Source organism: Lepisma saccharinum, chromosome 1 (genome assembly GCF_977018435.1).
Source record: "Lepisma saccharinum chromosome 1, izLepSacc3.1, whole genome shotgun sequence".
Lineage (NCBI taxonomy): Eukaryota > Metazoa > Arthropoda > Insecta > Zygentoma > Lepismatidae > Lepisma > Lepisma saccharinum.
Window position 1 is genome coordinate 36,522,618 of NC_139229.1, and position 27,694 is coordinate 36,550,311.

Below are 27,694 nucleotides of genomic sequence, written 5' to 3' on the forward strand. Positions count from 1 at the left end.
AAAACGGATTCTGCTTCTTCTCACACCCATTTATCATTCATCCACAAGAATAGTCGGTCTAAATATATTGCAAAAGCAGTAGGAACAAAACTGTGTATCTACCAGTGTAGGAGAGCATGCGTGGAAAGGTGGCAAGTGTGACGAAATAAGTCATGAATAAGCTATGCGTTTAACAGACACTGAAACACATTTATAGATTATGTGACGCACTGCTTACATGTAAATAGAACCATCAATGAAAACGTCCACAAAGGTTACAAGACACACTTTGTGTTAACGCATTTCTTGTGCAACATCCCTATTGTCACCATGGCAACTCTCAAATTCCAGCAATGCCTTTCGTTGGATACAAGTAGTTTGGATTCTGCACAGAATCTTGCTTGTCAGAACTTAAGGATATTTAATCCCATCAAATTATACCTGGAGTCAAACACAGCTCCATAAGTCATTTAGCAAGAACTGAAATCTAAGCACAAAATGTACACCTTCTTATTCCTATAATCACATAAATGTAATAATAATTACTGAAATAGACTTCGATGACCAGAATACGTGGCCTGTATGGGAGAAAAAGGAACTTACACAAATTTTGTTTGATAACTTGACGTTAAGAGGCCAATAGGAATCAGGAGTTGAGATAGACCCGAATAATATTAAAAACTATGCTCAGGTTTGGATTCCTGTTATCCGGGATGGGAAATGTTTGTGTTGAAACAATAATTCGCAGGTCAAGCAAGAATTACATAAATGTGACAGTGGAATGAAATTGAAGAAACACCGCACATAATATGAGCTGTCACTCCTGTATAGTTTCATTCTAGACAGTCTCGTAAGACCGCAATGTTCCCAGGAAAATACTTCATTCTAAATCTCCACGTAAAACCGGGTTCTCATAACGTTCATCAACATATTTCAACGTATCATATGGACAATTACTAGCAATAAAAACGGGACACCTAGATCCTGAAATATTTGCTTCCCTGCAAGGCGTTGTGTGTGTTGCATAACTCTCAATGCGGTGGCAGAAGTAGAAGTTGCCGTTGAAAATATGCTATTCAAATCCACTTATCGCCGTAGTTAGGGAACTAGGGGTGGATTTATTGTAGCGTACGTGTCTTGCCCCCACAATACTATTATACTTTCATATGGTACATTTTTTTCGTTCGATGCATATTTCTCGCGAATTTCGAATTGTCAAGTTACATGGGACACCCTGTATAGTAAAAATACTTAAATTGTGCAAAGTTAAAAAGTATTCCTACTTTTAAATGTGTATTTCATATGATCGTGGGTGTCATGATAGATTGATTGTTTTGATGTATTTTACTTAGCATTTCTGCAACTTTTGGCTAATCGCGACGATGAGGATGAGTGATGAAATTGATGAAGGGACACTCACAAAGAACGTCCATAACCAGGGTGGGATTGAAACCCTAGACCCCTTGCGTTGTAGCGTGTTGTGCTAACGGCGAAAAGAAAATATGTATATGAAAGGACTGATAGTAATGAGCGAAAGGACGATAAATTAGTATACAATAGAAAGAGAAATAATAGAAATGGAAAAAATCAATATAGGGAGAGAGGAAGCAAAAGAGGATATGAGACGGGAAACAGTGAGCATTAGGTCTGAGCCGATACCACTTTGAACCGCTACCGCTACTCTTACGGATTCCCACCGATACCGATATCGATACTTTGAAAATTGCAAAAAATAAAAGTTGCTCAAAATTCATCAATGTAATTGCACAAATATTATTTTCCAAGTATATGCATCACTTGACCATGAAATTTGCTTTAGAATATTCAAGAATTACATCAGAATATTAAAATTGGTGTTATATAACCATAACATCCAGTTTTTCGTGCAAAATTGACGCAAAATAAATAGAAAGTTTGAATTTTGTATAATTTCTAGAATAATTAGACTCTGCGAAAAGTAGCGCGGCATTTTTGCGGACCCTGTTAAAGACCAAAATGCCAGAAAAGTATCGGCTGGTATCGGTAAATGAATTCCAACCGATACTTTCCGATACCGATACATCGGCATCGGCTCAGCCCTAGTGATCAAAATAATGAACCAATATAGAAAAGGGGAAATGGGTATGAAGAAAAATCCAACACCGGGAAAAAGTCCAAAGGTAGAAAGATACACAAAATTAAAACAGGAAAGGAAGAAACAGATACAAATTAAAGGAAGATGAGAAGAACACGTACTATTTTTTTCGTGTTCCACGGAGAGGATAGGGTGGCGCCCACTTGGCCTATACAATAGGTGCTATGTTATATAATATGAATTCTAGACACTTGCGACATTTTTAAACGAGGATACCTCACATCTCAGGAGACCGTGAGTTCAAACCCCGCGCTTTCATCCTGACAGGCGTGTTTACGTGGTTTTCCTCAGCCACTCGATGCGAATGCTGGATTGTCGAAACCCATGGACCATTTCCACATCCGTTTCTCTCCTTCGTTCTTCCATCTTTCACATTTGACTTAACCTGACTGGTTGTCTCCATCGTCACGAACAACGTTGTAAGCAACAGTTTTCTGGACAGAGACTTTAAATAGGAGAGAAGTTGCTTTGGGCTTTTGAAACATGATAGCGAAACGTTTTATGAACAGATGGAAGAGTCTTCTGCACCGTGGAACATCCTGTTTAAGGTAAATCGTATAAAATAAATCAACATGATTGATTGTCTTGCTGTTTCTTTGTTGGATACAGCCCAAATTAATTGTATCAACCAATCAACACACACATTAGCACAATTTTAGTTGCAAATACTTGTCTAGTACTCTTCCCATTTACGTCGTTCTCTAGTCTAGAGCCCATGAAGAGAATTAACGATTGGGATTTATTGATATGAGAAGGTACAAGGAACGTGCATGTTTAGGCCGGGACTCGAACCTAAAACCTTAGATTTGGAGGTCGTGAGTCCATCACTACGCGCTCGGACACAGAGGCGGCGCATATAATTTCCATTCCTTATGTTTCACTAAAACAAAAATACGTGCGCCCAGAAAAGAGGAAACAACAACTCACATTAATTAAAATGAAACTTACCTTGAGCATAAATCGGGAATTCGCCGTCACTATGGCTATGCGTTAGCATTGAACTATAGTACTGCCACACTATGTACAATGATTAAACACTACTGCTCCTGTTTTTCTTACAAATGACCAATGAACGCTTTATTGTCTAGCTACATGCTATTTATTAACGGCCAGATCACACGTCACAGTGAGCACGCAAAACGTTTAGAAACGGTATAGATGGGTTGTTGTCATAGGAAACTTGCTCCACACACCAAAGAGAGATAAGGGAGGAATTTTCAGACGGGTTCTTCCACAACGGATGCTGTTCTTTTAGGCAGTGTAAGGAAGGATGATTCTCCCGCCCTGAAAGGATGCTTAGAGAAAAGTTTTCGGCGCCACGCGAGATGCGAACCCGGGCCGAAAGCAAATCGATGCTTCCCGACGCGATGGCCCCATGATGCAGTGGGCCGAGTCCAAAGCTCCTCCCGAACGTATTTACAGCCACGCATGCGCTTGAAGTTGGCGGTCGCGCGCGGAGGAGGAGAGGAGGAGAACGGGGGGGGGGGCACCAAGACGCAACTACCGCACAAGAAGAGTGCGAACAACACTCGGGGTGAAGTTCGGGAACCATATTTTACGGTCGCGTTTAGAGGGCGATTCCAGCCAAATGTGCCAGCGGGTGAAGAATGCGCTCTGACTGACGGCATCACTGAAGGAATAGAGACGATGTCTCTATCGTCAAAACCGCAAGAAAGGGTGCGGAATCATTGGAGGAGTATTTACCCCACCAAGGGAAATACATCCTTAGGGATGTAAGGGGTGATATCTTCCACATAGTACACCCAATTGTCAACCTCACTTCCACGTAGTACACCCAGGAATCCATTTTGCAACCTAACGAGGCTATGGCGTCTGGACCTACGCCCAGTATAATCTTCGTAGGACTGTGTGTGAGTTGTCCTTGTGTGTGCTGAGTGCCCCTTTACAGCTTCAGCTTTTAACTGAAGTCAGAATATTTTTAGTCTCCGACATTACAGTTGTGTTGTTAGTTATATATTTTAATTAAGGTAAGGGGCTGGACCCCGTATCATGTGACAGGTGAAAAATAGCCGAAGTGGTGACGCACCCAAAATTTTAAATGCAATCAATCAATCTTGTCTTAAAAGTCATGACCTGGGCATGGGTGTTCTTTGAGAGTGTCACTTCATCAATTTCTTCGTATCATATCACTCATCCTCGAGATTAGCCAAAAGTGGCGCAGAAAAGCGACCACCAGTATGCCTCATTCGATCTAATTTTCAACTCCTATACATTTCCTCACAATAGAAATGATGCCCTTCGTATCCACGCTAAATCCACTGGCTGATATCAATCTATTTGCAGAATCTCATAAGTTGAAATAGTCATATTAAGAATTATCACGTCAATTACAATATTTAGAACAATTGGTCCTTCACAACAGGGTGCGAAATCCAGGGGGGTGACAGGGAGGGAATTCCCCCCACCAACAATCTTGTAATGAAATCCCCCCACCAAACTTTTCCGGGGGGGGGGGAGTTTTGTTCTAACAACAAACATAAACAATTAGTTTGGGAGTTGATTATACTTCACTGGAATAATTTCGAAAACATACATAAACAACGGACAACAAACAGCCTCATCTCTAAGGACACTGAACCCAGCAATCCCCAGAACTCAGAAATTCGTCCTTGTTATTTCTTCTCCATTTCTCATCGCCTTTCGTTAGCTTTCCCAAAGAATATAAATATATTAATAAAACACGTAATAGCATTTCGATGTAAATTTTATGTAGGAAATTATTAACTTCTTAATGTCTCTTAATTTTTGCCACTCCTTCCTTAGCCACGCAAATCATTGTTCATGTTCATAGCAGTAAACTTAAATCTTCAATTTAGAATTGAATTTTAAATGGACAGTCGATATAACATATTGTGTATTTTATAATATAATTTTCGATACCGGGTGGAGGCACATGGTGGTTCGGATCCCACTTTAAACTGTATGTCCAGTCCCGATTAGCCTTACTGTGCACAAAGTGGACTTAAAACTCCAACTCAATCAACAATCAATTATAATAAAATTTGATTATTTAATAACTGATTTAATTATTTAATAATAAAATTGAGTGTGTGTGTCTGTCTGCTCCTTCCCCCCACCAATCTGCAGTGATTTCGCACCCTGCTTCACAAATATATAAATACGGTCCTGTGACCGTGAAAATAAGAGATAAATTGAAACAATTACATTTTATAAACGCATAGGTCCCGGGTTCGAATCCTGGCCTGGACATTGGTGTGCTTTGTGGTGTTCTTTGTGAGTGTCCCTTCATCAATTCCACCATATCATCACCAATCCTCAACGTCGCGATTAGCAAAAAATTGCAGAACAGCGAGGTAAAATAACCTAATTCATTCAATTATGTTATACGTTTACACAGCAACATTTTGAATATGGTATCCTGGATGTTAGACAACTCTGGCGAACTTTCAGGTATTTCCTGGTTGCCGATATGCAAGGGATACATGGTGCGCACTGAAAATAAGTTTTTGAAGAACAGTTCAGTTTGATTTTTTCTTCAATGACTGATTTACGAACAAGGTAGAATACTGATTTGTGGAAACATGCATCCCTCACTGCTTCACCTATGCTGACTACAAAGCTTTTTTCTTCAACTACAACTAATTCACACTCTGCTCCATTTCTTTACAAACAAAAATTAGAAGGCAAAGAACATAATTTGTATTTTTGTTATTTTACGGCGATTTAGCCACTTAGCTATTGCAACGAATAGGATGGGTGGTGATTGGATGAAATTGATGAAGGGACACACACACAAAGAACATTCATGCTCAGGCCTGAATTCGAACCCTGAAACGAGCTGGCAACATAACTGTGAGAAAAAAAACACACACTGTTTTTCAAAGCCGCGGTGGTTCAGTTGGTATGGCGTCTGACTGTCACGCGGGAGACCCGGGTTCGACTCCAGAGATGGATAAATTCATGTGGAGAATACTTCCATCGATGTTTTTGCATGGGGTCTCTCTGGAGTTCACTAAGCCCCTTATCAAATGGGTACAGCAAGCAACCCTGGTGGTAAAGTCGTATGAAGCACAGTGCTGATCGCGTCACCTCTCCATCTCCCCATATGCTTTTACGACCTACTGTGATAGTATCAACAATTAATTTACAATATAGAACATTACATTAAGATATTTATGCTTGATAAAAGAAACAAATTCAGATAAGTACAAAATACAGGGTGTCCGACAAGTCTCCATATTAGTACATATTATCCTAAGAAACACACTCACTTAGTTTAACACATATATCTTTTTTTATTTATTCGGTAGGGCGCCTGACTACCACGCGGAAGAACCAGCTTCGATTCCCGGGGTGAGTGATCTAAGGTCGGAATATTTCCGGGCTTGTTCCCTCATAAAGAGGCTCTGAGGCTCACCCAGTCTCAAATCAATGGGTACCTTGGGGGGGGGGGTTAAGGCGTACTGGAACTATGTCCACTCACATCAGCTCTGGTGCAACAGCTGACATACGAATTCGAACGGTTCCATGCGACTTTCAGAGCAGAGAAACCGTACCAACAATGAAAACGAAGTCATTCCCAAGCAAAATGATACCGGCTAATTTTCAACACGGTCGCAACAGGATGCAAGTAGGGGTACGGGGACTTCTCGCACACTCTGTACATAATAACGATATAATTCTGAACAAGTTTTTCAATCTGAAGTTTACGTAAAATACACTCTATAAAGAAAAATATAGCATCACTGTATTCCTATTAGAAATGTTGAAATGTTTTGGATTCAAATTTATTTATCCTTCCTGCACAACTTGAAATCGATTGATTGAAACATTTGTCTGGCATCAAGACTGTCGTATAGTGTTATTCTTCTGTTTGTTTAGTGCTGGGTATTTCAGCTAGAAGGCTTTGAAATGAATTTACGCATTCCTATTGGTGGAAGTCTATAATACGCTTGTTACTGTAGTGTTAGTTACTGACATGTTTTTATTTACTTATTTTATTTATCGGCTATTGTACACGGCGAAGTTAAGGCTTTAAGTAATACCTTTTCTTGCACTTAACAATTTGCTTACATCTGTTAACAAATAAAATATAAAAGAGAAAAAATTAAAAAGAATACAACAAAGAATATATCGTTTATAAACACAAACACAGCCACATGCTCACCCTTTCACATACATAAACAATAGACAGTACAGTTTATATTACGCACACCATCACACACACACACACACACACGCACCCCTACACACACCATCACATACACACCCACCTTCTCTTTCTTACACCCACACACAAACCTTGTTCTTACACACACACTCACACACAAACATTCTCGTTCTTATACACACACGCGTACAAGCAAATACATAACGTTACGTTACATGTTGTATGTTGCAAACTATCTTTATCATCGACAGTTTGATTATCACTATTTCCAAGTCTTCTGGTGGTTTCTAGAGTATCTAGCACAGGTTCTCTCAAAAAGCATGGGTAGAAAGTGATATTTCCTTACGCAAGCAAGGAATGTTCCTTGCTTTACATAAGAGTGGTCATTCTCAAGAGAAAAATTGGGCGACAACTTCATTTGAATCAATCCAGTCACTGCCTGAAAAACAAGTAGAACGTGGATCACCAAGAAGTTACCATGGCAGAAAGAAAAAGACGTGTCCTCCAGTGGACATGCCACTGAAGAACAGACGAGTGAGTTCAAGCCAAATTGCATTTAGACTTCAAAATGAGATAGGAGATATCCTTAGTGATACTAGTGTAATGTCTCGACTAAAAAAAACAAGGTGTTTCTAAAAAAAATCCAAGTAAATAACCAAGACTAACTAAAGGACATAAGATAGCTGTACGTGAATTTGATGTTACGTTCATGGAATAATACAGACTGGCGACATGTCATATTTTTAGACGAAAAACGATTTAAATTGATGGGCAATGAGAAGCTCAATGAAACTGTTTATGCGGAAAGCAGAAGAACTTCAAAATTCTTGTATTTCACAGTCTCAAAGGTTTTGTTGCATTGTCATGATATGGGCATGCTGTTCTGGGAAAGGCACTGGCAGGATGCATATTAATACAAGTACCGTTAACGCTTATGAATATATACATACAAACTGCTCATTATCACTTTTCTTGGCAGAATTTGGACTACTTTATTTTTTAAGATGGTAATTCGACCTGTCACTGTGAACAGCTGGTGAATAACTGACATTCAAAGACTTCGGTGGTCACCCAACTCTACAGACATAAATCCCGTACAGAACTTGTGGGTTATTATGTGCAAAAGACGAATAAGACTTACAAGTCAAGGAGGAAGTGATGGAAGGAATTGTATAGCTCTGGTTTCATGAAATGATGTCACATTTTGTCAAAATCTCATACGTAGCATGCCTCGAAGGTTGGAATCACTTAAGCCCACTGAGGCGCCGGAAACACGGCAACAGAACTCAACAGACCCAAATTCCGGCTTCTGTTCCGCGCTTTTCCCTGTAGTGGGCGTTAAACCATTTGATTTCAATAGAAGCAGACAACAGAAGTTCTATTGCCGGATATTTTTATGATTCGCCGCGTCTCAAGCTTTAGGAACGCCAGGGGTGGCCGCGCTCTGTAATAGTCTGCATATTTATATATTATGATTACAAATTGACGATTCATGATACTTGGACAAGAATATTGTTCAGTCTGTCTACTTGCAAAAAAAAAAAAATGTGTTTGTGCTCATACGTTCTACGCGCAGTATTCACTTCGGTGTTGTTATTATTTATGCAAAGTGCCCCATAAACTTGACTGTGGCTTAATTGTTAGGAAAGTAAATCGTCAAGTCAATATAATCAATAAAACAACTTAGAATGTACGAGTGAAATGCTGAAAACTGAAACTATTGAAGTGATGCTATTTTTTCTTTACAAAGTGTAAGGCTAATTTTCGATAAGATTTTTAAACTGACTGTTTCTCGTAAGGCAAGAAATGTCTCAACTGCTCAAAATAGGAAGAGGTAATGCCGCTATGTAATAAAAAAAATTCTAAGGTGCACAACTGAACGGAAAAATAAACACGAAGCGCGTAACGAGGATTGAAAAACAAGAGATTCAACAGTGACGCCTGCTCTCCTTTTGACGAGGCAAAAAAGAGCTGCAAGAGAGAGTAACGCTGCCGACTCGTGCTTTCACGTTCTGAAGTGCAGTCAACTGCTTGTTAATTCATGAGCAAACCTCCATGAATAAGGGAATGAAATGAATGAAGAAGTGCCGATCTCCGCTTCCTACTTCCACAAAACTATCTGCTATTCTACCTCTCTCCGTTTCGTTGAAAAAGGTAACTTCAGAACAAACGAAGTGGCTAATTGCATTTTCATATAAAAGCAAAACGGAAGCATCTTGCTTCAAGTACCTGCTATTACGCAAGCAGGAAAGATGCCGCAGTCAAGATGTCTGGACTTTGCTTCCCTTGCCTATAGAGTGTACAGGCGAGAATAGATTCCTCAAAATATTGTCATACAGTTTTCGCGCAGGATGCGAATCCCTGAATTTGAATTATTAAGGAACAGAAGGACCATATTTATATCTTACCCATTCCAAGTCTATAGAGTATTTAAACTCTGAGATCTCTTGACAAATATTACGAAGAAACTACTGGTATGTCTCCAAACTTGTATCAACGGAAATTAACATATTTCATTCATCTTCCCATCTTGTATTATCGTTATTTACGTGAACGCAAAATATTATTGCACGTTTGTGTATATATATATATATATATCACACACATCGCTCTCAGTCAACTTACAAATTCGATCGCTACACTTAGTACGGGATAACGGAGGAACGTGAGTCAGAGTCGAATTACGAACTCTGACGAGGCTATGAACACGGCCTGTTGATTCATCTAGGACAGTACTTTTCAAGAACAGTGGACAGGTATTATAAGTGTGGAGAGAATATCAAAACCGTGCTGAAAATCTTTGCTCTAAAGCAGGGATAGCCAAACCGTCGTGCACTAGCTTGCGTGGATATTTTGAACTGAATTGATGGTGTAAGTCCACTTTATGCACAGATACGCTAATCGGAACTGGATCTACAGTTTAAGTTGGGATCCGAACCACTGTGCAAGGTGCCTCCACCAGGTATAAAACACGTGAATATTTTCAGTAGCTCCTCAATGGTTAGCTAGCTACACACTAAGGAATAGTGACACGAACAAAGAATAAAATTTCAATACGAAAGGGGTCTTCCCCACTTTACATCAGGGTAGATCACCACAAAAAAAAAGTTTTCGCTCAGGCAATATTTTCTGTTGACGCAAACCGGAAATATCAATACCATCAACTTGATGTAGCGCCCTCTACTTTCTGGACTAAGTAGGTTCAGAATGCCGTTGGAAAACTTCCTACACCACCGTCTCACTGGTGATCCGCCCACAGAAACAACCACTACAACCATGCAACTTGCACGAAAACTCAAGCACAACTGGTTCATACCGGGCGAACTTGGATGCTGCCTGCATATCCTTCCGATGACACAGTATCTTTCCGCCAATGGACTGGACAAAAGTTTGCCTCCCGGTACGATAGGTGTCCCAATGCCATGGATGCCTACGTAGAAAAATATCTCAGGGCACGTACTTTTACAGTAATAACATTTTGCTCAATTAACTGCTTTCGTTCATTTTATTTCAGCAACTACTTCTTGGACATTCCTCGTATTTACAAACTAGTAGCTCGACGCAACAAATTAACTCGATCGGTCTATGTGTGTGTCCGTGAGAGACAAAAAATAAACTGATTTGCAGATATCTCAGAAACTAGTAAATGTAAAAGTCAAAAGTTAAAAATACAAGTTTAACGCGATATACGAGGGCTGGGGCATAAGTCATGGCAACTATATATATATATATATATATAGTTTTTTCCAGAGATAATCGGTGGTACCACAATATTATTGTATGTTTCGTAGAACATGACACCCGTAGTATGTGGACACGTCACTAGATGCCAGTGTGATGAACAGTTATTGTACAGAGGGCGGTGACATTGTTGAGTCAACCGTAGTGCCACGGCGTGAGAGCGTGTATCAAAATAGCTGTTCTTCGGAAAAGAAATGTCAGAGAATGCCACAGAGAGCTGGCGGTAACTGTGGGGAATAGTGTCCTACCGTATTACGCGCTTCTTTCTTACTATACTTTCAGACTTGTAAACATACGTGACACGATGCTATCTTCAAGGGTTATTGCTAGTTTCCTTATCCTATACCTGGTAGACAAGATCTGCATTGTTCATACATTCTACAATACCATATACACTTTTGACCCCTCATTATGCTAAACCTTGTCTACCAAGGGCGAGTAAACTCTCCTTGCCCCCCCCCCACAGTTTTGGAATCCAATCGCCGCCGCCACTGGCCCCTTTCATTTGCATTATTTGTATTTTTTTCGGATTTTCGTGCTGGTCCCGTATTCTCGCGAAATAAAATAGTTGCCATGAAGTATGCCTCAACCCTCGTAAACTATTTGGTCCGTCTATATAAAAATAATAATTTCATTACATCATCAAGTTTCTGTAAATCAAGCATATAATCATGAAAAATTAAATCCACCTTTGGAAGCTGGCCATGTACCTGAAAAAGTTAAGTAGCTACATGGTTCACGGGGGTTTGGTGATGTGTAAAGCAACAAGTTATTATCCTACGAGAGCAAACAAAGGTCCAAAATTTCCACACGGCTCTTTCCTCGAAGGATGAACAACATACAAATAACACTGAGGCAAATTATATTTGTCTGGATGTAAATGTAAGTGCTCTGCGAGCCTGGTTTCCTATCTCGAAGAACACGGCTGCACATGTAACGAAGATAATGCAAAACGTCCGCTGCTTTGTGTTGTGGGAATCTGTAATAACCCAAGGGTTTGACGTCCATGCATTATTCATCGTCTCGATGGAGGAGAGTGCTGTAGTTTTTGGCTTCGAAACGAGACGTGCCATTACGTAGGAACATCGTACAAAATGGAACGTGTTGTGTTTATATGTGTAATGTTTGTGTGTGGAAAAAGTGGCGTGCCCAGAAGGGAAATGGCAGTGATAATATATCCCCTTCCCAACTGCTTCAGAATCTACTTCTCTCTCTAGATCTCCCTCACCAAAAAATAACAATAATAATAGTATACTTCTCCTCCCGTTCAATATTTCAACGAGAAGGTACGATACGATTCACGATTCCCCTATGACGTAGAGGTAACGTCGTCGCCTTGTAATCAAGGGGTTCTTGGTTCGATGCCCGGTGGTAGTAAACTCGCAACATATTTGTCCGCCGAGCTTTGAAGAATTGTCCGGTATTGTGCAAGTTATCGTTACTAAAATTTCGCCTAATATCATGAGAAATTTGCCTCTTTGTGTTCAAATGTGACCACGATTCTCTCCAGGTTCAGCGTTTCAAAAGCCATATAAAAGTCTATTTTAAAGATGAGAACGAAAAATCGTAAATATTCAACATTATTACGTAATTCTACTTAACGATTTTCGTTTGATCGTGTATTATACTACTGGTTTATAGATTCTAACTTCATAGAATATGGGGGAATTAACAATTTTCACAACAGCGTTTTCGTTTACTCTCTGTTGGCTCTGAAGTGCTATTTTGCCAAATTCAATACTATCCCCCCCACAGGAAGGAGAAGTGTACATAGTGTTCCGGATTCCAATTAGGTCCAGTCCCGATTAGCCTACCTGTCTGTGCTGGCTGGTGTTGCCTATTTCACTCGCAAGTGTCTACCTAGGTATATCGAAGATAGCTGCTTTTTGGGTGCCTACTACGGAAAAATGATTCAAAACATTATGTTCATTGCAGTAATCATTTTCGGTTCCTTTTTTGCCTTTCGATTTTGAGTATTTAGTTCCTATCGACCCTCAGTCTAATTACGAGGTAGATTCCACTTGCAGGCTAATGCCATACAGTGGAGACTGTTTCCAGTAATTCCAGAAAGAACTGGACCACACTTGAGCTCCATTGTTGCAGAAGCCTATCATCGCTTGCTTCCAGGGAGCACAACGCTTATCCATACATCGTGGTCTCAGTAATTAATTCCCATTGCAACGCATTGTTTGCAAAAATATAATTACCGTTATCATCACGAAATTGATGACATTTCGCAACATGATACTTGTGCTTGACTCTAGTTACACTATGTCTCCAGTCACGTAAATAGCTGCATCTGGCACTTGATCGTGAATAATGTAATTATGTACTATTAGTGCAATGGAATTACCTATCCCGAACCCGAGGTTGTAAAACGTTCACTGTAACTCTTTTAAACTAATCATAGCTATGCTATGCTAGTCGTTCATTAACTTTGATGAGATAGTTTCGGAGAATTGAGTTTCTTTTATATCAAAAGGCCTTCTGTTGCCTATAAACTTAATGGATTTTTGATTGCTTTCACACTGGCTGTCCTTTAGGCTCATTGTCCACTCCTGTGGATGACTACTTTCATTTCTAGTTTATTATATTGTTTTAAAAGTATTTTTTCCACAAATTTTTGAAACTGAAAAAAAAATCATTTCAAAATAGCAACGACGAAAGTATGGCAACGAATCAATAAAATGTGTAATGATTAATAATTATTATTTACAGCTAGATAATATCAGCGGCCGAGCGCGTTAAGTGGCCGACTTAAGATCCCGCCGGGTTCGAGTTCCAGTTCAGGCATGGACGTTTGTAATTGTCGCTTCATTAATTTCATCTAATCATCATCACGATTAGCCAAACGTTGGTGAAAAGCAACATGAAACAACAAAAATACGAATACAAATTAATAAACAATATTAATAATTATTCAGATACAATTAATATAATTACAATTAGTAATAAATAATTCATATATTTATTTATTTATGACTGTGTTTACATGGCGAAGTTAAGGCATTATTGCCTTCTATTCCACTTAACCATTAATTATAGTGTTCAATTTTTTCTTTGCAATTAATTGTATTCAATTAAAAAATGAAAAAATATAAATGAAAAATAAAGTGACAATATAAAAATAACTAATAAAAGTAAAATTAAAATTAAAATAAAAGTAATACAGTTTGCATACGAGGAGTCAAAAACTGGATTAACCATTAATCACAGTAGATTATTTTTAACTAACACAATTAAAATATATCTGAAGAGTAAAATTAAAAATAAATGCAGTCCAGTTTCTATATGAAAACACACACACACAACTACCTATAGAGAAATAACATTTCGTTCGATTGAATGAATTTTAATTTACTTCACTTTTCTGCCACTTTGGGCTAATCGCGATGATAAAGATGAGTGATGATATGAAACTGATGTAGCGACACTCATAAAGAACACCCATCCCCAGGCCGGAATTCGAACCCAGGTAACCTCGCACCGTAGCGCGGTATGCCAACCACTCTGCCACAGAGGTCAGCTAAACAGTATTCGAATTAAAACAAAATGTACAGGAGGAAACTTTACAAATTAAATTTTCACATTTAGATATTTTAGCTAGTAAGTCAGTTCAAACTGTGTCATTACAATAACAACAGTAAGTGTGTACTATTTAAGATATATTTATTACAATATGCAGACCGTTATTCTTTTATTTAAATATCCAATTCGAACACAGGAATTCTGAACTTTTCCCTGATCAGAATTGTCTTGAAGGAGGCGTTGGTTAATGAATCTCAAGCAATTCCTAAAGAAACCGAGCTTTATCCGACAAAACAGGAAGCTCTCGCGCTAAATAAATTCTGCGTTCATTTCCCCTCTGCCCTTGGCAACTTAAAAAATTCATTTCCGGAATTGGTGTCGGGAGGAACTACCTTAATTAAGCTCCCAGTTTTCCAGCTAAAACAATATTATGCTCTCCGCTCCTCCTTTCCGCTATTCCATGTTTGTTCTTTTCATTCACACCTAGAATATCAGCACATATTACACACTGCATCATTTTAAAAAGATACTGCTATACGGTTGTAAATATTTCTTTTTTAACTTTTCGAAATTATAGTTTCCCAAAATTACTTATATCACGATGTATTTGCAGATATCGAATGGAACTGCCTCTAAGTTTTTTAGCAACGTTTTACAGTAACAAACATCACATGTAAAAAATGTCTGAGTTACAGTTTCATAAAAAATGCATCACGATACTTCATTAAATTGTAATTACCGGTTCGAAACAGTATACATATATGTTGTATGTATTATATAATACAAAGATACATAATTGAATAATTATTTATAATATCAAATCAAATCGGCAGTAAAAAATACACAGAAAGATGCCAATGAGTGATATTTAAAGGGTATGTTCAAGGATGAATTGTATTTTTGATATTTTACCTCGTTTTTCTACCACTTTGGTGGAGATAATTTTGAATCAGCTTGACGTTAGATTTCGGTAGAAAAACATCAGAAATTCATTCCGCAAATTTAAGTTTTCATTATGTCATCTAAATGTATGTGAAACAGAGAACATCGTTGTTTTAAAAAAATGTTTTAATTCAAATTCACGTTGTTTTGAGTGAGCAGCTGTAACTTGCAGTTTGCGCACTTCCTACTGTTACAAATGTAAGTAATCTCGGATGGGTATATTATGATATAATTCATAAGAGTATCGTATTGTTTGTTATTTAGAATCTATTTCGGCTAGTCGCAACGAGGAGGAGTGGTATGATGAAATCGACAAGAAAAACACAACAAATCCCATTCCCACGTTAGGATTTGAACCCGTAAACTTCGGTGGCGAGATCGAAAGTCAACCACTTAACGCGCTCGGTCACCGAGCTGGCAAAATAAATGACAAACGTAAAAAGCATCCGTTTCTTACCAGGGATACCAACCAAGTGAGCCACTACAGCAGGGTGACTGGATGAACCATATGTACGTTAAGGCTTAACTTAACAATTATTAAATAAGTATGTTCTGTATATTCATCCATATGTCTACAGGGAGATATAGAAGCCAAATTACATAGGGGCCATTGCACGTGAAGAGGTACTTTCAACCTCGCATATTTTGATTCATTTGAAATTTGGCATACTGGAAGGGCAACCTGATTCTAACAGCGTTGGAAAAGTCTTGAAGGGCTATTTCACACGAAATATAGCATGCTTATATCAGCGTAAAAAAACAAATGAAGGTGGTGTCAAGAAAACTTTGGTAGCCATTTTCTCAACAACGGGTCTTTTAATTTTTTTTTTCAAAAACAAATATATGTCATACATATACTATAACTCTACAAAATATAAAAATGGGACGCCAATGGGATCCGGAGTTATGTTAGATTTAGGTTAGGTTAGGGTAGTTTAGGGAAGGTTAGGTAATGCAGAAGAGATTTTGATAATTCAATAGTAAAAGTCGAACAGAAATTAAAAAGAATATGTTTTTGATTAACGTACATGAAGCTATGTTTACATTCCCAATAATTAGAAATGCAGGGTGTTTAAAAAAAATCCGGTCCCATAGGTAACTCCGTTATTAGCGAAAAATTGAAAGAGGGGAAAGTTGTTGGAAATAGGTGAGTTTCAATCTAAAGTGCTTGAATTTTCAACGTAGCATGCACCGTTCAGGCTGTACACTGGTTTCAGCCTCATTGGTAACGAAAAACGCCACATGCTTGTCCCGGAATATTGTATGCTATCGCAATATCGCACAGTACTGGGTTAATTAAGATTTGATGATGATAATTACAGGCGAAGTAAACAAGTAAACGGACACCCTTGAATTGTTGGTTTTAAGCCCTCTTTATGCACAGATAGGTTAATAGGGACTGGTCCTACAGTTTAAAGTGGGATCCGAAACACTATGCAATGATGCGCAAGACTTCTGTTCTTGTGGCAAGCATAACTATTTCCATAATCATTTCTTTCAGATGACTCATGCTTTGAAATTTCTGGGTAACGATGTATGCTTTTAAATGACCCCACAAGTAAAGTCTAAGGGAGTTAGGTCCGGTAACAGCGGTGTACATTTGCATGAACGTCCCTTGTCTATTTGATTTAGTGCTCGTTTGTCTATGACCTTACTCCGTCTTGGCCTGCACATTAGTACAGGACAGAATTGTCACGCTACTCTGAAGACATCCTTGTTGCGTTTCTTCAGTATTAAAGTGAACGAGTTGTCTCCTTGCAGCATGACTGGCCGAGTCAAGATTTGAATAAGTGATAATTCTCTTGTTAAAATATGGATCACTGATGGGTCCATGTCTGCAAATAGATGGGTCGCAATCGAAAATCAGCGTGTGATGGAACATCGTGTCATATGCTTGAATGAAGCTGCAAGTTGGGGCGGCCAGATACGATATCACTCTCTTTAATATCTACGTCCCCCGAAGATATCCGTCTTAAAGCAAATGGCGCTGTAGGGTCCTCGAACCTTTCTCCGCTTTCGCCATATATTTTACAAAATTGTGTGGTTGGAGGCAAGGAAGGCTTTCAGGAGAGATTTTCGTTTCGTCCTCACATATTTATCTTCATTATCATACGTTTCCTCATATTTCAAGAAAGGATGAAGCTCCAGTCCTGATAGAACTACACGAAAAAATAGAAATAAGACACATAGGTCTGTTACAGAAGTGTACGCACATGTTAGCAATGAACATTTACCATCAATACAAGAGTGTAAATAATCTGATTAACTTTAAAATTGTGTGAGAGAGCCAATATACTACTAAAAGAGCCATGCGTCTTCTTGCTCTTCTGTACAGGTTCACTGAAATCCAAGACCAATCATCCATGAGCATATTTTTCAAACATGTTCTCTCCCCTATTCTTGAATACTGCTCACCTACCTGGACCATGGCTTCTAAAACTAATATTTCCAGCATTGATATTGTCCTAAGCTTATTCCTCGCCATATAATAACTTCTCTCCGACACTTCCATGAAACAGATATTATGTCTGTTTTGAGTATCCAGCGACAATCACACACTCTTCGCCAACCAGCGGTCATGAAATTTCTGAATAAAATCATCAATGGTAAAATTAAAATGGTATTTCTAATCAATCAGTTCAATCTACGAGTACCCGCACGGCAAAACCGTAACGTAAAACTCTTTCAGAATCCCACTACTGTCTCTTCTATAAATACAGAGCTCGTTTATACAGGGTGATTCTTATAGAACCGGCCCGACAAAATGAGTTGTTATATAAAATATAAAATATACAGGGTGTTCGAAAAGTCTCGCACCATAGACAAAATCACAGAATTTGTTCAATGTGTTTTCCGTTGAGTTTCACACATGTTTGTAGGCGAAATCGCAAATTGTTGTGCACACGGGGGACATAATCTGGGCTAATGGTTTCGCATACGTCCTTGATACTGTATTTTTAACCAGATTCTGGTTGTCGTTCGGGATGGCGTCGATTGAACTCACTGCCAACATCTCGGTTTGAGTAACTTTCACGCCCACATAGCAGTATTATTTCCACACGTTCGTCCTGCGCCAGCATCATTCCCTACAACAAAAGAACGACAAAATTATTTTTTAGCATTTTGCCTATGGTGCGGGACTTTTCGGACACCCTGTAGATATTAACGTAATTTATACATGACGTGCCTTCGATAGTGTGCCGTTGATTGTGATCAGAGCATGTATTGAAAGTGTACACCGTTTCCAAGAAGGCACGAATCCAATCCGCGTTTGCATATTTGCCGTGACTCTGCGCAGTCTTTCTCCAGTGATGTTCCTGATTTCAGCCGAAATGTTGTCCCTTAAAGCTTGTAACGTACGCGGTTTGTTTGCATACATCCTGTCCTTCAGTAAACTCCACAAGAAAAATTCCGGGCTGGTAGGGATCTTCGGGGCCTTTCACCTGGGCACTGGAAACACGTTCGTACTTCCACCGCTGTGTATCCTTGAACCTTCCAGCATAAGTGTTGCCCCCTGTCGGACCATCCGCACACCATTTGACTCAACACGGCCCACGGATTATTATGTCGTAATTGTGAGCTGTTATTTGCATCACCTGCAGCATTATTAGTAAATTCATCAGGCCGGTTCTATAAGAATCACCCTGTATATTAACCTGCCTCCAAATATTAACATTTTCTTGCTAGAATGCAGTTTCTGACAATCGTTAAGAATGTACGTGTAACCATTATATTTCTTTGTGCCATCTCGTGCTGTTTTGTTGCTTTCCTGCTGTTACAGTTCCAACACAAAATAATCATTCAGTACGGCATCTGGAACTTTGAAGTAAATAAAATAAAAATTTAAAAATAAAATAAAATAAAGCATATTTGCCCCATCGCACACAAATCTATTCTGGTCTCAGTTCACCCCTAATCACAGTCAAGAGGTAAGATATGTTGTAGCGCAAATTATATTATCGTATCATGCCAAAGGCGTGACTCGAACCCGGGACCCCTGGCGTCATAACTCGATAGTCTAATCACTTCATAAAGGGGCCCGGTTGAAGAAGCTGGAAAGAGCTTCTTACAAACGCATAACACCCGCAATCTTCAGCGGATTAAAAATCCGCTGACAAGAATTCTACCGAAAATCGTATGAAACAAAAATACGTCAACGCAGCTTTATGCTAAAAGCACTGTTGGCGATAGACGCGGACTCGCCAACGGTTTTAACAATCGGAAATTCGAATCTACCATAAATATTTCGAGACAACAATTCTCACCCCAGTTGTACTCAGAAATTTATCGCGCCAACAGTTCTTGTCTCCCCGTTATGGGCTGATCGTACGGAGTTACTGCGGGGAGTGGTGCGCTATCGAAGATTCACTTCAGGAACCGTGTCGTCACATCTAGATCTACAGATAAACGAACATTCCTTTATTCCCCTTTCTATTATTCTTACAACCCTGCCAGACCAGTCATCCCCGAAGTGTTAATATCGAATGTTTAAGTGTTGTTCTTATTTCACAGGGCCGAACCCCCTTTGCTTGTGTACGTGTTAACGTTGTTTCTCTGGGGTGTCACCCCAAGCTATAAGTGTACCTCTCGCCAACCCAGCGAGGAGCCTTAGGCTGGTATAGCCTAAGTTTCGATCCCAAAACCATAGGGATTTTATACGTTATTTCGTACATTCGATAGACAATATTGAAAATTACAAACCGTATTAACAGTAAATACAACGCTTCAAATGTAAATATGTAGTACAAAGCGCAATCACTGGTAATATTATGTATTCTGGCAGTATCATGATCGCAGCAACTAACCCAACATCGCCAAAAATACGCTTCTTTTCATCGATTCGACCAACTCACTCCTACACCTGTGACAACTAAAACAACTAAAATTCTGCAAAGCGTCTTTGTTTATAATCCACAACACCGTCAGCGACAACTTACGGCTTTCTGGTGAAAGCGGAAAGAGCAAAGCAGCTGATAGCAAAAAGCCGGTGACATCACCAAAAGCATTGCAGACATTGATGGGATTGTTGGGAAATGCCTTTAAAAAATAGATGAAAAATGGAGCACTGCTACAGAATATTGTTCCCCACGAGAACTGACAAAGAAAAACAATCTATCTTAAACCTGAAAGCATTCTGAGGAAGTTTTCCGTTTCCAGCGATGACAGCTGTTGGCAGATAGAACACCGAAAAAGCTCGTTGTATTATTGATGCCCACTTCGGAATGCCACTTCCAGTTTAGACGTCAATAAGCACTGACAGCAGGACCTACTTCACTTCCTCAAGCTATACATAGGGATGCGAAACAAGCGGCCATGGGATGTGATGCGACCAAACCCTTCCCACTTGCCAAATACCTTAGATTTATAGTTTAAGGATTAAGGACAAAAGGTACAATTCCATTCATGGAGCGCGAGGAGGCGAACACGAGGGAGAACTACACAGCATGCCGTCGGACGGAAGTTTTATTATTATTATTATTATTATTTATATATTTATTTACTCTAGGAATATGTTACATAATCTAACTGAACATGTACAATTTGATGGATTTGGTTTATTTTACTTCGCTTTTCTGCCACTTTTGGCTAATCGCGAAGATGAGGATTATCACATAATGAAATTGATAAAACGACACTCACAACGAACACCCACGCCGGATTCGAACCGCGACTCCTGGCACATGAACGTAAAATACTGAAGATACGATTTCGTTAGAATTTAATACAAAATTTGACTTAACCAAGTGTTTAAAAGTAACAAGCAGCACTTAGCTATTAGTTTACTATCGTCGCCTGTATCCTTCCTTCCAGTGTCATTCCGGTAATATTGTTCCACAGAAAATATTTCCCACTTAACTCATGTATTGTATTTTCGTTTTTAAGTTTACTTTATGCACAGATAGGCTAATCGCGACTGGATCTACAGTTTAAAGTGGGATCCGAACCAATATGTGCCTCCACGAGGTGTCGAACCTTTGATTTATATAAATAAACCCTATATTTCGTAGAGGGGGGAGGGCGCTCATTACCCATGGAAGCTAATGACTCACGTGGACATTTCAGTGTCTTCGATGTTTCTCATTAGCTGTGTTAGATTTTCCGAGACTGCCTTCCGTATGTCCGCACCCATAGCAAATCACCACCAGTTCACCCACCTCCTTAGTCCACCAAACACGTGAAAGTCACACGACAAAAGGTCCGGACTGTAAGGAGGGTGTTGCAGTGTTTCCCAATCAAACTTTGCACATTAGCTGTATGTGGCCTAGCATTGTCCTGCGACAAGATTACCCCCCCCCCGCCGAGACAATGCAATAAATGCATTTTTTATATCAGGATCAGCTAAACATCGCATTATAATACGCAGAATGCGAGTTTACGGGATATTACGTCATTCACACGGATTGCCAAGCCACTAGACAAAATCATTAGATTCACCTTGATAACTTGAACAATGCAGGTAATTTCGTTCACAGGAAGCAAACAAAAGGAATCCCCTAAATTACCAAAGGTCACACATGTTTTTGGGCACCACTGTGTAACACGTATATTCACAACGCACTTGTCAAATCTCTCATCAAATGTTATCAGCCAAATCATCCCTCGTCCTTTGGAGTTCAACCAATGAGCTCTTTACCTATCTCTCATCTCTTTTCTCCGAATGTCAGCAACATGAAAAACATCGCAACTTGAAGACCTAATGTTTTCAGTCCTCTCCTCCAATTCCTCGATGCTTATTTATACAACAAAATATCTGTTCAAGATATTTAGTGCTCGCTCTTAATTTCTTGCGAATTTCCTGGATAAGAATAGATATGGAAATATTACAAACAGGCGACAACGAGATCAAAGTGCTCTTTACTCGGTATGTAAGGGACTGTGCTATTTAACGAAGAAGAGCAGGAACCTTTAGTAGGCTTCAAGGAAAGCAATATTGCACGTCACAGATTTCAAAGCAGCATCTGACAATAGACCTCCGGGAATGCGAGAAGGGAAAATCGTTAGGAAGAGATTGTGGAGTTTCACCGAGAGGAAATAGGTGCTCAAATTTCTCCCGCTATCAATAAAGACATACCCAAGAAATTCCTCTGAAAGAGAACAAGTATCACAGGTACAAATTCAATCAGCACATGTAGCTTATAAATACATTTTATCTGAATATGTTTGTGGGAAAACTCAACAGCCTAGCTTTAAGTCTTCGCCCCTGTTCTTTATTATATACTAGCTGATTGCCCGGCGTTACCCGGGTATTTATTTACCCAATTATCTATTACACAGGAAAATAATGAATTCTAACTATAGTGTAACATGAACTTGGAGTTGAACGGCATTGGGAGTGTCACTATTCATATTAGCGGCTCCGAAAACTATGGATTCCACACTAATATCGGTCGTTTTACATGTCACCCTCTTCCCAGCCCTAGGGGAGCCAACGGTGTCTTACCCCACAGAATTTATTTCGAGATGCAAGTGATACGTGTACCAAGTTTGGTTGAAATCGCTCCAGGCGTTCGAGTGTTATGCCGGAACAAACACACACACGCATATATATATATATATATATATATATACACACACACACACAAACACACACATATCCATTTTTATATACAGGGTTATTCAAAAAGAATGGTACAAAAGCAAAGTTAATTTATTTTAAAGTGAAAAGAGATACAAAAGCAATTCTGGTTGGAAAGAAGAAAGGAAGGTTGTAATTTACCTGGGCAGTTACAAATGTTGGACATGAGCACCTTGGGTAACACGGCAGATGTCAAAACGATAATCCTATCTGCTGTCTCCCTCGACGTTCCGGGAATTTTTTTACTGCCCAGACATCCAGTTGATTCAAACTTCTGCACCCAGCGTGTAATGTGTGTATGTGGCGATCGTTTCTTGAATTTCGCACGATAGTGTGTCTGAACTGTAACAACTGTTCCTGTTTGTGCAAATCCCATTACGCAATATGCTTGCTCTACCTTCGTTGTTGCCATTTTAGCTATCAACAAGTAGCGCCTCTAGCTCCTGTTGTAATCAAACAGGAAGGATACAATCAGTACACAGTCTAATCGTACTGTGGGAGTCACGTCAGTTGTGCTGTACTGCGTAGTGAAAATGGAACCTTAAGGCACGGTTCGATCTTTGCCGACGTCAGCGAGGCTGTTTTCGAAACTTCCTCTCCAATCGAAAAAACGCTAGATATTAAAAAATCTGAAAAATTACATCTGCTTTGAATTCCTTCTAGAACATGGATTGGTAAATTGATACATACGAGGGGCGTTTACAAATGATTTAGACTGGGGCTGGTATTCGAACCTCGGAATAGGCAAGTCGCGACAATACAGTAGTCTGAAAGAGTCGACCTTGAAGAGTGAATAATGATGCGGGAGCCTGGTAGATGTCATGAGTAGTGTGACTATCTCGCCATTTTACGGGCAACCTGTGTGGCGTCACTGACAGATCATGGAGTGTCATTATCACTAGCAGAGGTTCCTGTGAAAAGAAGGAAACAGGCCAGCAACCATTTACAGCAGATTGCGCACAGTGTTTGGTGACAGTGCCGCGTGATGAATCTTGGTTTCATCATTACGTGCCGGAAATGAAGCAGCAGCCCATGCATTGGAAGCACAAGGGCAGTCCTGTACCCAAAAAGTTCCGGTTCACTCGATCCTGTGTAAAGCAAATGGCAACGGTCTTCTGGGACGAATATGTCATCCTCATGGTGGATCTGCTCCCGCCGAACATAACCATCAACAGCAATGTGTATTGTGCTTCTCTACAGAAGTTACGTCGCCGAATACAGCAGTATTGCAAGGGAAAGTGGACCAAGAACGTCCTGTTGCTTCATCATGACAATGCTCGTCCGCATAACAGCCACCGCACTGAGGATAAGCTGAGATCACTGCAGTTCACTGTGTTGGCACATCCTTCTAACTCAACAGACCTCGCACTGAGCGACTACATTCTCTTCAATGAAATGAAGAAGTCCTACGTGGTGTCAGATTTCCGGGCAATGACGCCTTCCAAGCAGCTGTCAGAGACTGGGTAGGTGACACCCCAAGAGATTGGTACCGTGCGACCATACGAAAGCTGCCGGTGAGGTGGCAACGTTGCATCGCTTTTCAGGGAGGATACGTGGAAAGGGCTGAAGCCTAACCTTGGAGCTCGGACCATCCACGACATGGTACAATCATTTGTACACGGCCCTCGTATTTAAAATTGGAGTGGAATATTAATATTTTGAACAACTTTTAATTTTGAAGCATTGGTATAGAAGGGAATCGTTAAGAGTAACGGTATGAGTATCGGCTCAGCCTTAATATACAGGGTGGACCATTTAAGTTCATAACTCGAAATATCTTACAAATGAATTATTTTTGTAAGACGAATACAAATATTAAACAAAAAAATTAGGTTTCCATTTTTAAAAAAAACGAGACCTTCAGATGACAGCCTTCTAAAACACATAATAGCCTACCCAGGGGAGGGGTCAGGGGGCCATGCCCCCCCTTCGATTTATGAAATATTTACATGTGAACCTATAAAAAAAACTACGAAAATAGCATAGACGATTCTTCAAATTTGTAAATATTTCAATTTTGTTCTTGCATAAATGAATGTGTTTGTCATTAACACACTCAATAAACATTCCATAGTAGGTTCATGTGTACAGTATCAGTATCAGAAACAGAAATATGTTTATCTACATGTATTTTTATATTTGCTATAATCTAACTGTTGAAATATTTTACAAGTCCGTTTACTAGAAAAAGCATTTATATAAAAAAAGATGTATCTTTCGTACGGTGCCAAAAGACATAAAATGAATTTTAAGTTATTTTAAATCAATTGAAATCACAAAAATCCGATATAAATAAAAAATCAAAAATTATTTTTTTAAATAAAAATCATGATTTTTATGTACGGTGATTATTTCAACTACAGAATTTCATATATGTATGTATGTGTGTATATAGTATATATTATATATATATATATATATATAAACACATTTTCGGATCTGGCACCTCCCTCAAGAAAATCCTGGGACCGGGCCTGTTGTCTTCCCCCTTAAAGTCAATCAACTGTTATTTGAAACATTTCTTTCGAAAACGGTCCTCACTGTACATATTACGATGGAACATTTCAAGGATTAAAACACAAGATCCACGTCGTGTAGCTATTGAACCAATTCGATATAACACAACACACGTTCACATTTGTACAGAAGCAAAACATGCATTAGTATTTTCACCTACGCATCGTTCTTCGTTACAAAAGAAACAAAAATATGGACACACACGTTTATGTTAAATACAAATAACAAACGGAACACAGTTAAGAATCTTAAGCCTATTTCACTTTGACGGAAGGAGAAGACATCAGTATAGATTTAAATCACACACGAACACACATTCCCAAATCATGGAAGCTCAATGTGAGAATCCACTCGAGTACTGCATAATATAGGTTTAAAGTCCAGCATGAAGAAATGTTTAATTGAATATTAAGTGTAGACGGAAAGCAAAGTATAATGTTAAATCAAAACAAACCTCTGTATCTGGATAGGAACGTTAAACCAGCCAGTTCTCTGTCTTTGCGTATTTCTGGAAAACAAAGCATACAACGAAAAATAAGGCCTTGAATTAATGTTCTCATGTATGTGTGCAAACAAAAAACGACCAAAGAAAATCATCAACGAAAGATTTTATATTCTTAAATATACAACCAAATGTAAAACATAAATTCTATGAACTAAAATTTGTAACAATCGCTTACAGTGTTCGAGACGTTAAAAGTTTCATAGAAGTAATATGATAGATATTACGGTAATGTATGTTTAACATAAATCATAACGCAAACATGGATAGGGATGCTTACATGAAATACACCGCTTTGGGTGTATTCAAAAATCTCAAGTGTTGGTCGCAGGAATAAGTTTGTGCGCGTTGGACAGGTATATTTGGAGAATGAAAGTCTGGTTCTAAAGATACGCATAACAATTAACAACTTCTTAATACTAAATTTCTGGAATTAACAACAACATTAATAATAATAATAATTCTACATAAAACAAGTTGTTAGCCAATCAATTTCCGCTTGACTTTGGTGGATTTAGTATATTTTACTTCGCTTTTCTTCCACTTTTCGCTAATCGCGAAGATGAGGATGAATGGTGATAGAATGACATGGATGAAGGAACAAACACATACCGACCACACAACACAAGACCCACAGATGATTGGCTGAAAGTCCAGAAGCTAAAGACAGTATGCCAAATGCGGTCCAGCGTGTACTACGTGGACGGGAGGTTGACTTTTCGGTCACCCCTTAGACCCCAATCAATTTTTGACAACTACTTTTTATTTTCTAAAAACTCTGTAAAGTATCATAAATATTCACAGTAATATCACAGATAAGGATATATATCCTTATCTGTGGTAATATCGTATTTACTTATTTTGAGCTTTCTTTATTGTTGCAAACTAAGGAAGACCACGACAAAATGATCTTTCGTAATTTCTGCTTGGTTGGTGGTACTTTCATGTGAGCAATTCATGTAGGTAGTACCTCTGCAGTTAAGATCAGGAGTGTCGGTGAGAGTTACTCACAATCTTATGTTTAAAATTTACGGTAAAAAAAAAGGAGTGTAAGACCTCTTGATGTAAGGGAAATTTTCAGCACTGTATGTAGAGAATAGTAACTCCGAAAATAATCACAAATATTTAGACATTTAAAGCACATAATAGGTTTCCTTACACATGCTTTGTCATGCCCATTCAAGATGGCGTTTTGTCGTGGTACTGTGTTTTCTGTGATGACAGCACTTTGGACATAATAATCCCTGTAAGGAGCGACAGTTCTGTTCATGACGAAGGTTAGATTATGTGTCAGATGTGTTAACAATGGCCTCAAGAACAATGTGCTGGAGTGAATGATGACGTGGACTTCATTTGTGATCTCTGTAAGTAAACCTGAAAATTCACGCCAAGTCCAGGGAAATTAAATGTGTAAAGTGCTATAGTTGCTTATTTTTGCATTTCTAAAGTAACATTTCAAATTTCTACATTAACATCGTTGTAACACACCTAAGAAACAGGGGATCATTGCCCGTACATCGTTTGCATAATCTTGGGTTTGCCTTTACTCTGTGTTACATTTCAGACTTCAAATTATAAAACCAATTCTCAATAATAGTTAAGATATGCACCAAAGATATGTGT

General features: G+C 39.0%; 1 protein-coding gene across 8 annotated transcripts in view; it reads right to left on the reverse strand.

Annotated features, from left to right (window-relative positions):
* Positions 1–27,694, reverse strand: part of LOC145994569 (phosphatase and actin regulator 2) — a 535,503-nt gene that overhangs the window by 478,764 nt on the left and 29,045 nt on the right. For 7 of the 8 annotated variants that reach the window (XM_083130659.1, XM_083130687.1, XM_083130631.1 and 4 more), the window contains exon 3: positions 26,024–26,077. The exons of the other annotated variant lie outside the window; for it this stretch is intronic. In XM_083130659.1, coding sequence (XP_082986785.1) covers positions 26,024–26,077 — 54 coding nt within the window. The remainder of the gene's footprint in view (positions 1–26,023; positions 26,078–27,694) is intronic. 8 annotated transcript variants of the gene reach the window in all.